Source organism: Lissotriton vulgaris, chromosome 9 (genome assembly GCF_964263255.1).
Source record: "Lissotriton vulgaris chromosome 9, aLisVul1.2, whole genome shotgun sequence".
NCBI lineage: Eukaryota > Metazoa > Chordata > Amphibia > Caudata > Salamandridae > Lissotriton > Lissotriton vulgaris.
The window spans coordinates 577,324,072-577,337,228 of record NC_141697.1 but is presented as its reverse complement, the minus strand read 5'-3'; the positions used below and the strand labels follow the sequence as shown (position 1 = coordinate 577,337,228).

General features: G+C 46.5%; 1 protein-coding gene across 1 annotated transcript in view; it reads right to left on the bottom strand.

Moving 5' to 3' along the window:
• The window catches only part of LOC147691863 (nuclear RNA export factor 1-like), a 964,523-nt gene extending 962,591 nt beyond the window's left edge, over nt 1–1,932 (bottom strand). The window contains exon 1 of the mRNA XM_086938137.1: nt 1,639–1,932. Coding sequence (XP_086794263.1) covers nt 1,639–1,717 — 79 coding nt within the window. The 5' untranslated portion in view covers nt 1,718–1,932. The remainder of the gene's footprint in view (nt 1–1,638) is intronic.
• Between the last annotated feature and the right edge of the window lie 11,225 nt (nt 1,933–13,157).

The window sequence follows — 13,157 nt, the reverse complement described above, 5'->3', positions numbered from 1 at the left end:
TCTATCTAAATCCACGATGACAAGTTACTTTATCGGTCCTATGGGTGTCAGAGTAATGGACAGAAGGACTCCAAGTCTACAATCGTTTACTCAAGTCCAGACATTGCACTTTTCAGTGCATTCTTTCTCTTGTGTGGTTACTCTTGGCCTCCAACGCACAAAAGCTTACGCGTTTTAACCTTAAAAAAAGAGGGACCAGGTCTAATTTTGAATGAAGGTATTCATCAGGGCATCTTTTCGTTTTGTGTAGGACATTACAGCTTTCCGCTCCTTATCGTCATTTTGGGGCTAAATTATCCAAGAGTGGATAATAATGTCGATTGTCTGGTGCTTATATTCTGTCTGGTGCTTATATTCATCCAGACTCCTCGTGCCTCATTGCTCCAGATCGCTCGTTCCTGACGTTTCCGTTTAATCTTCTAGGCGGTCTGCCGGGCTAGAGAAATGCTCCATGTTTACTTCAATCAGCTTCAACTGTAGAGACTGCCATGGGAGGTGACAAATGAAGAGGAGGCAGTACTAAGGAGGGACTAACAAGCGGATTGACGAATCAGAAGCCAGCATTTAGGTCAGACAATGACACAAGCCAATGGTAAACATGGGTGGAGAGTGGGCGGGGCTTCTATTCGCTCCTTGTCTACAAGAAGTCTCGCTGGCTCACGGTCGACCTAAAAAGGGGAAAAATAGCAGGGTCAACAGAAAAACAAAAGGCACGATACAAAAAAAAAGACAGACAGACAAAAAGGGCACAACATGCAGACAAAAGCGGAACAGCAGAAGAGCAAGGCTCTCCCACTGGACCACCAGGGATGAGGCGCATGCAGGAGTCTGCGGGTGGAGGAAGGCCTCGAACACCTACCTGGATAGAGGTGTCTGGGGCAGAGGTAGGCAAGTCACCAGTGCAGCTGTTGGGGCGATTAGCGGGACCACTGTCTAATTGCGTTAGGTGCGGTGTGGACACTTTGGTGGGATTAGTTTCACCTCTTGAAATAGCTCCATTTAGAGTGACAAGGAATTTCTCACAGATTAGCACCCCTTTGATCACATTATATACCAATAACGCTTACCGTAAAGGTAAGGACTAGGTACTAAAAGTGAGTGCTGCAGTTCGTGCCACTGTCACCCAACTGTTAATAGTTTCAAAAAACACTGGTCGCACTTGCAATACGTTCATCAGATCACTATCACTTATAAACCAACCAACTTATTTAACACAGATCGTTAAAGTTTAAACAACAGTGGAATACCATACGTACATCCCTAACTGCAATAGAAATACGTCGGGGATATTCTGGTACAGGGATCAGTTTTCGGGAAGAGGATCTGCCGATGGGAAAGTCACTGATCACCATCCAGGCAAGTGATACTTAGGGTGAGAGGTTAAACTCGGGACTGGAGCACTTGGGGTGTGCTCAAGAGGGAGCGGTACCCGATATTCCCGATATCTAACACAGTGCTTTGCAATTGTGGGTTTTGAAGGATTATGCCAGAGGGACTTGGCCTGATACTAAATCCTACTGTCTTTTCTCGTTAGTAAACGTAAGAGCAGAAGTAGAAACACGACTTGACGATACTGTTGCGTACCAACTGACCAGGCGACACGCAAGGGGATTCCAACGTCAGTGTGTCAGCACTCACCACTGTAGGAGCGGCCCTCCGAGGGCGGGATAGTGTAGCCGGCTCTCCTCCCCATAGCGCGGTACCGGGGTTGCGGCATACCCGGACCGCACAGTACAGCAGGGGTGCGAAGTAAAACGAGTCGGCAAGCACCTGAAAGCGAAACTAAGAATGGGAAAAGCGCATGTGCGATACCAACAATCCTCTTCAGAGGGCGGCGTGAAACGTACGGAAACTACAACCCAAACATGCGCAGTGCGTTCCACGCACGGGCATTATGATGAGTATGAATCGCGTTCCAAGCACTGCGTCTGCGCCTCATCTCCCAGGAAACAGAGGCGGAAACACACGGGCGTACGTCAGTGACGCACTCTATGACGTATTTCTTCTTCGTCTGGGAAGCTTTCTAAACTGCTAGAAGCATACCTCCCAAGGTTTGAGATTGCTATGTGTGACATTTTCATAATTTCACTGAAATTATGAGTGACATTTCAATGACTATGAGTGATACTTACTCGCGAGCAAAATCAAGCAATGAAGACGAGGAAAACATACAATTAGAAATGACCCACATTTGAGCAACAAGAAACTCTTAAGAAGATCTTAAAACATACCTGCAAAACACCAGAAATGAAAGAGAACTAACCTAGTGCCAGGCGCGCAAAGCCCATTGGGCTCAAAGGGCTTCAGGAAGAGAGCAACAGATGCTTGTAAAACTAAAATACTTGCAAACAAAGTGGACACTACAATTAATAATAACGTATTGTCTCCAAATTGATTGTAAGCGGGTTTCATTGACAAAGGGCTGCCATCCACACTTAACTTATAGAGCTTGAGTCGCGTAAACAATCAGAGTAAAAGTCTCATGAATAAATAGATATTTAGCTATGGCTCTGAGGGCGACCATAGGGAATCTTCCTCAGGCTAACAGACCAGAAAAGGGGAACACAGTGCCCCGAGGAAAAACCCAAGACTCACTGGAAACAAGCATTTGCAATGCAACAGGTCTTGCATTTACGCAAGTTTGAGCAATCAGCATTGTAAATGACAATGCCTTTTATATATGTTTTGGTTTTTGAAGCATAAATAAAACGCATTGTCATTTACAATGCCAATAGCTCAAACTAGCGTAAGTGCAAGACCTATTGCATTGCAAATGCTGGTTATATACTTCTTAATATGGGATTATTTGGTATGCTAAAGCTGAAAGTGTGAGCAGATCATATAGCCAGCACAAAATATGGTGAGACTGTGATGAATGGGGATTGAATTGACATGTACATAAGCCTGGTAAGTATTGCACGTAAAAACGAAACACGCCTTTTAGCTAAATGAAAACTTTGAAACCGATTTACTGACACCACTGAGATGTTAAGCTACCAAAAGCAAGTGTTTTCCAAAATTCCCCAAAATGTAGTTGTCATTTAAAAAACGTAGAGACGTATAGCACTATTGATTGTTTTGTGAACTGAACACACGGCGAGATGTTTGAGTGAACGTCAAAACATGCTATTCAGACACAAGAGAGGCATGGGTCGGTTTATCTTTATCGTTATCAAAAGGAAAACGTCCTGTTTATTCACAGTCTTGTGAAGGCCTGGCGCGCTCTCAAACAATAAGATATTTCTCACAGGCAGGTTCTTATGCCACGGAGGTGTGACAAGCTGATACAGTACATATAAAGGGGTTTTTAAAACAAAAAAGCAACTGGATTGGGGGTGACACCCCTGTGCAGACACCTTGTTGTGGTCTGCAGCAGGACAGGTGACAGGGGCTTTTAAGCATTGTGAAAAGGATCAGACGGGAACACAAAAGAACAGAAGCCATGATCCACCTGATGAGTGATGATGCGCTGCTGTTCTGCCTTCAGATTGGTGGGATCCATCTCAGCCTTGAAGGTCTGGGACGGGCTGGGCTCAGATTACGTTTAGTCAGGGCTTTAAGTGGGCCGGGTCTGTCCGGGTCTGAGCACCGGCAGTTATTTTTCGAGAGCCTCGAAACGGGTCTCTATCGGGCTCTATTTTCGGGCCAGAATACGTTTTTAAAAATATATTTTAGGACTGCAAATAGAATAGTTATGGCATGTTTAATGATAAATTTTATACTACTGAAAATCGAATAGTGCCTAGAAACGTGCAGGGAATGTTAGTGCAGCAGTCAGTGCTCTCGAGGGGCAATCAGGAGAATGTGTCTGCTATGACAGTGTCTCCGACTCCAACAGCACAACAAACCCTGTCTCCTCCTTCACGCTCTGGCTCTACAAAGGCCCGGTATTTCGCACATCATTTAGCAGTGCCGCCCACCCCCCAATACAATCAATCACGGCTGTGCCACACCTCGACGACGGGGCTTTTATCCCTGTTAATGACACAAGCACCGCCGCACGCACGCTGCCCGCAGAGTGCGGCTCCGGGACCTTTTATGCTCAAATAGAATTTGTGTAAATAGTCATTAATGTACATGGAAATGCTTGTGCGCGACCTCCATGCAGGAATCGTTAGTGCCACAAAAAAGGAGATTCACAGCCTTTAATTTCCTTCCAGGCTTCTATCCCCACAGGGTTTGTGGGCTCAGTTTCCCGCACTGTGTCAGAGTGTAGACGTCATGCTAGGTGAGCTGCCTTGTAGGAGGAAGTGAAATCCTTTGAAGAAAAAGTTTTCCAAAGGTAGGCTAATTGGAGGGGTTTTCATAGGCACACATGCTCGTTAACTTGATTTAGACCACGCCCCTGCAGGGATAGGCCACACCCCCTTAATAGGTCTGCCCCGCCCCTTTTAGAGCACCCCCAGTTTTTTTTCCCCACTTAAAGCCCTGCGTTTAGTTCTCATCAGAGCAGTTTTATTTAACGTGAAACCGACCCGAGGAAGCGCTTTACATGAGCACCAGTTACATAACACTGGGACGCATTCATATTGTGAACATGGGAAGGTGAAACTATGTGCCTGTTATCACAGGGTGCTGAGCTGACGCTGGGACTCTAGTCTGATAGCCTAGTTCCAAAGTCATTGCAAGTATTGAGGGTAGAATCATCTATCCTCGAGGCTGAGCGCGAAATCAACAAGGTTTCTTATCCAAGTTCCATGAGTTTTATTTACACCATTTGAAAATTTCAGATGTGGATTTAAACATATGTCAAAAGAACTTCCTTGCGTACATAATTACATTCTTATGTAACGGTATTGGTGATGACATATCAATTTCCATTCACCCAGTGCATTTCGGGTCATGCAACTGTGACCCTTCGTCAGGGGTCTGAAACAAGGGATAAACAAGACCAGATTAGTCACTCAATTAACATATACGAGTAGAAATGAAATGAAAAGTGATGAGCGTGCTATGCTGTGACATGCAATCTGAAGATACCAAGAGTTCACTAAGTGAACCGGAAAATTGACGAGGTGAAATGAATTGAACTGGTGCTAGAAAAACTTGCTGAAGGTAAAAGTATAGTGCCTGCCACCAAGTGAATTAAACCGATCGGTGCGCAATTACTGAACCGAACTAGATGAAACGTGCAAAGAAGTCCAAACCGACAATACCAGTGAGAAATAATATTGCGAGATAAATAAAATCGACGAACACATCACACAAACACTTACGAGCAACAGGACACCGCCGCGTCTCGAAGAATTCAATCAAATACAGACCATGATACACCGATGCCTCTCATATCATAGGCAGATAAACAGTCATGTGATCGCGACGTGGACCAATAACAGAACAGGTGCCGGTAACAGCCCCCACCATGTGACAAGAGTATCGGAACATCACAACAAGGAAGTGCGGAACGTGCCGAGATACTAGTGATGTATGAACCTAACAGAAACGTGATGTGCTACAAAATGAGCATAACAGAGGCAGTAAACCACATATGATAAGGCATGCACAAGGACAAAAATAATAAACAATGGCAATAATAAACAATATGTACCCAAACAGATTACATTTCTAAAGGAGATGATAGAACATATAAGCAATGATATAACAGGGACCAGTATTATTCAAAAGTCAATGCTGCGTGGATAATGGATCATAAAAAGCACGAATGTTCAACCCTATCATTCAACCCCATCGGATGGTTAGAGTTCAATTTTTTGATCCAGTAAAACTCCGCTCTTAATCTTTGTTTCACCGGATCCATGTCTTGGCGTTGCGAGATAGTCTCGAGAACCATGAATTTTAATTGAGAAATTTGGTGACCAGCTTCTTTCCAATGGCATGCTAAAGAAGATTTAACATTCGCAAGTCTGATGTTACTTTTGTGTTCCGTGATGCGGACTTTAATTTTGCGTTCAGTTTGGCCGACATATATTTTGCCGCATGGGCATTTGATGGAATAAATGCAATTGGAGGTGTCACAAGTGCTGGAATGGTGCAGTTCAATTGGATAACCTTTAGTAGGCTGCATAAAGATTTTGCCAGTGATCACATTATTACAGTGGATGCAGTTTAAACATTTTGACATCCCTTTCCATTTTTGTTTCTCCCTTTTCGGTGTATTGAGTAGCTCTTTTAAGTTTTTAGATCTTTGGAATGCGAATGTAACTTTATCACAGTATAAATTGTTCAAATCGGGTTCAGTTTGAATTAAGTGCCAATGTTTGTTGACAATGCATTTAATTTTGCAGGATTCGGTTGAATATTTCATCACGCAGACTGTTTTCTGCTCTGCACTTTTGACTTTGGGTTCTAATAAGATTTCTCTGTTGATTTTTCGAACTTTGTCCAAAGCACTTTGCAAGATGTCTGGAGGATAACCTCTCTTTTCATACTTCACTGTTTGTAGTTTGACTGAAGGTTGCAAATCATCTTCACTTGACGTGATCCTTTTGAGTCTGATGTATTGTGAAGTGGGAAGATGTTTTTTAATGGATCTGGATGGAAGCTTTGAAATAAAAGACTCGCATTTCTGTCAGTAGATTTATGAAAGACTTTTGTTCTGATATCATTGTTGACTAGTATTATTTATACATCCAAAAATGCTATGGATTCTTTAGAGATGGTGTGAGTAAACTTGATCCTTTCATTATGAGAGTTTAGAGTCTCAACGTTCCTTTCCAATTGTTCTTTTGATCCTCGCCAAATTAAAAAGATATCATCAATGTAGCGTTTGAACATGATTAATCCTTCAGTCCAATTGCGATTGCTTAAGATGTGATCTGTCTCGAAGTTATGCATGAAAATGTTCGCGTATGAGGGAGCCCCCCCAAAACCCATTGAAGTTCCATTGGATTGCTTGAAAAATTGACCTTTCCATTCAAAGTAACTATGATATAATGCATATTGCATTAGTTCTAAGATGAAAACTTTTTTATGCTCTTCAAGATCGCTGTTCAATAAACACCATTCCAGTGCTTCAATGCCCTCCTTATGAGGGATGGATGTATACAACGCAATTACGTCGATGGTGCACAACCAGTATGTACGAGTGCACAGGGATAACACACCTTCTCTAGTTCCAAAGTCCACAGCTCTGTAATGACCAATCCTCTCCCAGCCAATAACATCAGGGCTTCTAGGCACTGAGTCTGAGCACAGGCAGTGCTCACCATAGCAAGAGAAAACAAGTTTCAGCTAAATGAAACCAGCTGAGGAATGAAAGCAAACTGACTCTCCTGACATCCGTGCCGATGCTCTGCCTATGTCGGAAGAATGGGTTAAATTACATTAAAAAGAGCGCTCGCCATCGGGGGTAGGCAGGGGTCCATCACCGTGTTTGATTGAAAACAGATGGCCCGACAAAGATAAGAAAATGCTTTGCTACAGCTGCAAAGCAGACCAGCCAGTCCGTATGGGCCAGACCAAAAGGCAAAAGGGAGGCAACGCAAACAGCTTATTTCCAAGGACAGGCCACCGTTTAGCATAAACGGCGACGCCAGCCAACGGAAATGAGGGGCGGGACTTAAAGCCCTTTTCTGAAATCCCTCTCTCACAAAATTTCTCGCCAGCGAGCAGCGCAACGCAGGCGAGACCTACAAATCTATACTACTATTATAAAGAGAGAACACAAACCTTTTGGCAAGGTAAACTCGGGAACCACAGCGCCAATCCACACACCCAATACATTGTTGTAATCCTCAGGGTGTGCAGATGGACATAGGCTATAGAAAATTTAAAAAAAACGTAAATTTAAAAATATAACTTAAAAAAAAAAGTAGTGCCCTGAAGGTAGCGCTGGCCAACGCTGACGGCCACGACGTAGCGCTGGCCGCAACGTACGTGATGACGAGGAGGAGCGGCGGTGAAGTGAGGAGCTCGGGGAGGAGCGGCGGCTCAGGTAAGGCTCTGGGACAGGGGACGGGAGGGAGCCGGTGCGGGAGGTTGGCCCGGAACAACTGCGGTAAGGCTCAGGGTCTGGGGGCAGCATTTCAGGCTTGCGTGCACTCCCGCCCCGGCAGCCACGACATTGTCCGGGACACAGACAATGTCGTGGCGGGCGGGGGCCGGGGCGGGAGTGCACGCAAGCCTGAAATGCTGCCCCCAGCCCCCTTCTGCCCCGGGCAACACTGGGGCAGGCTGCTAGTAAAGCTTTACAGATACATGCGTTTCTACACAGAAAATATTCGCTCCGACCGAGGGCCGAATTTGGAACAAAGTTAATAGATTAAGGGCGTTCGTTAGTCACTAGTCATTGTTTACCCAGTATCTGAGAATAACATGTGCATTTATTAAACACAGCGCTTTTTCACACTGTGACTTTCAATTTTCAGTTCAACTAGCTGTAAAAAAATATATAATAGCACAACAGCTTTGCAAATTAAGATCATGCATCTAATTAAAAATAACCTTAACACCAGCGGTGCCTTGTGTCCGTAAAGACCCAACGGTTGCTGCCAAACCACTTGCAGAGTTGCCAGCTAGTGCCACGTGCAAGTCTGCAGGTACCGCACCAGCCCCTGCCCTGCAGCAACAGAACGCCCGGGCATGAGTCGACTAATAATCCAGAGGGCTGGTGTTCTCCTACTGCCTAGGCTCCAGGTGCAACGTGATCTGCGCTGCCACGATTGCCGCCACTGCCAGCACAGCAGTCAACTTAATATCAAAACTGCGCAGAGTGCGCACGCTCCTGCCTGTCTCAGGAGTAGCCATTGGCCCCTCCTGTGAGGTCAATTAACAGTTGTTCCACGGCACACGCAGCTAGAGCTGCGCTGCCTAAATCAGCAACCTAATTAAAGAGGACGTGACATTGACGCAAATACCTTAGAAATGGCAAACGGCGCTGCAGCAGCATTGTTAACTGAACTATTCGACTCTGTATATTACAGTATGGTGTTACACTTTGTAAGATACAGGGTCAAATTGTTCACCAGGCTCACAGCACGTGGACAAGAGAAGCTGAAAATGCGTGACAATACATTTTAATGCGGTGATGCGGATCACCACATTAAAATGCGTTAGTCTAACGCCTAATGCGTGATACTTGGCAGGGCTGAACTAGTAAGGGCACTACAAAGGACGTATCTGGTAGACATCTTGATTCTATGTCAGGACTGAGGCGAGGATTATGCATGTCTTTCTTCACTTTATTTGCATAGCAGTTTTAAAGATCAATAAACAAAAAAAACCAGTAAAAACATTACACACTACACATCTCATGAACCATAGGGGAGCAGTCACCATGGTAACCATAGGCCAATCATATAACAGGCCATAACATGTAATCGTGTGACCTCCCTTCAGCTTTCTTCACTGCTCGTCAGTTAAGTGACATTCCTAACATTCTTCGCTTATGTGACATTCTTTATTGTGCTTTGTGTAGCGGTTTTGCTCTGTACTTGCTCATTGTACTGTTGGCTCATTGCCCAGCAGGCTTTTGCCCGAGCGCTTTTCCTCCCCGCAGATGCCGACCTCCCGGTGTGCACTTAGTGCGCTGTGAAGAATCTGTCAGATGCGCATAGCCCGAGCGAGGCACCTCAGTCGACCGCTCGTGCCAGCACTTTGCGAGCGTTTAGGGATTAGGACTCTGAGCTTCTGGCCGGTCCTATCCCTAACCAACCCTCGCTGCACTGACACTGCAACGCAGTGATTCTCCCCCACACGGTCACGATTTGGTGACTGCAGCGCCAGCTGGTGGTGACTGTTTTATTGATTTGTGTGAATTTGGCAGCTTCTGGCAGCAGTTTTCAGCTCAGCTGTTGGAGCACTGGCGAGGGGGCTGCCCAATACATCTAAAGGGCGTTTTTTGTGCTCACACCCTCAAACTGAAATGTCTTCATCTGGGGACCATTTCTATTCCTTATTCCAGGAGGTTGAGGAGGAATGGCCCCCCAAACGCCTTCCACCTGCAGTAGCTCAGGTCCTCTAGCAAACTATTTCTAGGGCGCTGGCACCCCTTAGGGAACCAGTAGATAGGCTGGCAAAAAGCATCCCAGGGGTATTCATCAATCCCGATCTTGTGGAGGTGGGTTCCAGTGACTCCCAGGTGGGGAATAGAAGGGCCATAAAGCGTAACCTGGGGCACTTGGAAGGGTTTGACAGTGTGAGAACACTAAAACACGCACCTTGCCCAGAGGAAGATGAACCCAGAGAAAATTGCGACACAGTCGTCCCAAATTCTGACCCCGATGATGGTCTTCCCTTTGAGGGAGAGGGTGTATCAAAGGGAGATTTCTCCTCCAACGAGGATAAGGATTCGGGTCACCCCTGGAGTCCAGGTTCCCACTCCCCTGAGTCCCCAGAAGGGGACAGGGGCCACTCAGATATTTTCGACCCTACTCAGATTTACCAGCCTAGGTCGGCAGAGTGGATCCCTGACGCCAAAGTGGCGGATTATGTGGTGGGGAAACTCTGTCAGCCCCTCGAGAAGGAAGTCAGGACTAAAATGAGGGTAGAATGCTCCAGGCCCTTGCTTAAAGGGAACGTGGCAAACACACCAGAGATAGATAAGAAACTATGCACATTTTTTTCAAAATACATGAGGGATCCCAAAAAAGACACAGATAGATCCTGGAGAAATTGCCAGGACAAGCTCCTGAATGTGGTAGGCCCCTTGACCCAAATCATACAACTGGCGGAACGTTCAAAAGCGCCTGGATCCCCTTTGTCTATGGACATAGTTGCTGGTTGGGCACAAAGGGCGATTATGCCTCCTCTGCAACGCAAATTGTGCCCTGGCAGCTGAAAGAAGAATGTCTCTCCTTATAAAGAGTGACCCCAAATTAGGGTACCTAGCTACCTCTGAAGCGGGCCCCATAGCTCAGAGTAAGCGCTTTTGCAAGTCTTTTGCTAAGGAACTTAAAAAGTTCGTTACCACCTTTTCAGTTCTGGATAAGGCTCAGGCCTCCATAAAAAAGATTTTTCCGGGGCAGGGTTTTGCCGGGGCCGGAAGAGGCAGGGGTCGCTCCTCCGACCGCATCCATCAGCAAGGCCCCTCCAACAGAGGTCAGCAACAAAGAAAATGGCTGGAATGATAACCGCCAAGGAACCTTCTATCCCAGCAGAGGTTCCATAAGAGGGAAAGGAAGGAACAACAGAGGAGGTGTTAATACTCCAGGGGGACCCTCTGGCAAGAACTACCCTTTCTTCCCGTCAAGATCTAGGGGGGAGGCTCCTACACTTCTCACACAATTGGGGAAGGATCACAACAGAGCTGTAGGTGTTGCAGACTGTAAGGGGCTTCCACATAGAGTTCTACGGTGCCCCCACTCAGGTGCACCGTACCCTTAACTTTTTCAGCAGAAGAAAAGTGTCTGATAGATTCCGAAATTTCAGAGCTCCCAAAGAAAGGAGCTATTTGCAGGTCAGTACTCCATCCAAATGGGTTTCTCAGCAACCTCTTCCAAGTACAGAAGAAGGACAAGGGCTTCAGACCTATTATCAGTTTAAAAGAGTTCAACGAGTGGCTGGTCTATCGCCACTTCAAGGTGGAGGGGATACACTTATTAATGGACATCCTTCTAGCGGGGGATTGGATGGTCAGACTAGACCTGAAGGACGCTTACCTAACAGTCCCCATTTTCCCTTCTCACAGGAGATTTCATTAGTTCGCTTGGAAGGACCACATTTTCTAATTTTGGCCTATCTTCAGCCCCGTGGTGCTTCACGAAGCTGTTGCGCCTGGTGGTGGAAATGCTACACCAGAGGGGGATGAGAATGATATTCTACCTGGATGATATCCTTATTATGAATCAGTCTCTGGTACATCTTACTCGCAACGTGAACATGACTAATGCATTACTCCAGGACCTGGGCTTTATCATCAACGAACAAAAGTCAGAACTGCGCCCGGCACAACAGATGGTCTTCCTGGGATTTCTCATAGATTCCACGTCAGCGTCCCTGAGCTTGCCAACGTCAAAGGCGAACAAGCTAAGGAAGGAACTCTAGCAAGTACTCCGGAGGGACAGAATCTCGCTACACCCACTGGCCAGGATAGTGGGCCTTCTCTCCTCTTCGATCCCACCATATTTCTGGGCCCATTACACTTAGAGGGCCCTTCAGAGACTGAAAGCTCAGCATCTACAGAGGGGTCTTACCTACTCGGAAATCATCTCCCTGACGTAGGAAGCCAGGACGGAACTCCAGTGGTGGATCGACCATATGGCAGCCTGGAATGGGCAGGCCATCTTTGGATCGACCCCTGAAATGGTGATAGAGCCAGACGCCAGCAGATTGGGCTGGGGAGCCCGATGTGGAGAAGTCTTGATGGGAGGCAGATGGTCAGAGGAGGAGTTGCAGTTGCACATCAACTGTCTAGAGTTGCTGGCAGGATCCTTTGCAGTAAAATCCCTCACCAAGGGCAGAGTCTCTTGTTGCTTTCTGTGAGGATGGACAACATCTCAGCCGTCAACTACATCAACCGCATGGGCGGCCCTTGATCGCAGGAATTATCCAACCTGACAAAGGACTTTTGGCACTATTGCCTCCAGAAACAGATCTCAGTGACAGCGGAATACCTTCCTGGTCTGCAAAATACGGAAGCGAATTGGAACTCCTGGAACTTCTCTGACTACAGTGATTGGCAACTAGATTGTGCGGTCTTCCTGGCTTTGAAGGGCAGGTGGGGACCCTGCAATCTGGCCCTTTTTGCTTCATGATTGAACCACCAACTCGCACGATTCGTGAACTGGAGACCGGACCCGGAAGCCACTGCGGTGGACACCTTTCTCCAAGGCAGGTCGATGGAGTACCCCCCGTTTCCCCCTTCCATGATGATACCAGAGCAGCGGCCCAAGTTCGGTGGCAGGCAGCGTCCATAGTACTGATCATGCCAATTTGGAGAGCAAAAGCCTGGTTCCCAACGTTGATGGACCTGTCCTGGGATTGCCCAATATAGCTGCCCTCATTCCCTTCAATTCTCAAGGACTCCCAAGGGGGCCTTCATCCATTGGTGCTCCAGGGTCATTTGCAACTCATGGCATGGAGGATTTCAGGGGATGCTGGAAAGATGAATAACTTTTGTCAGACGCTGCAAACCTCATCCAGCAGGCATGGACATCAGGTACAATCAAGAGGTATCGCTCAGCTTGGAGACAATGGCACAGCTGGTGTCTGGAGAGACATGTGGATCCCATGGAGGCAAAGGTTACTCACATTCCAAT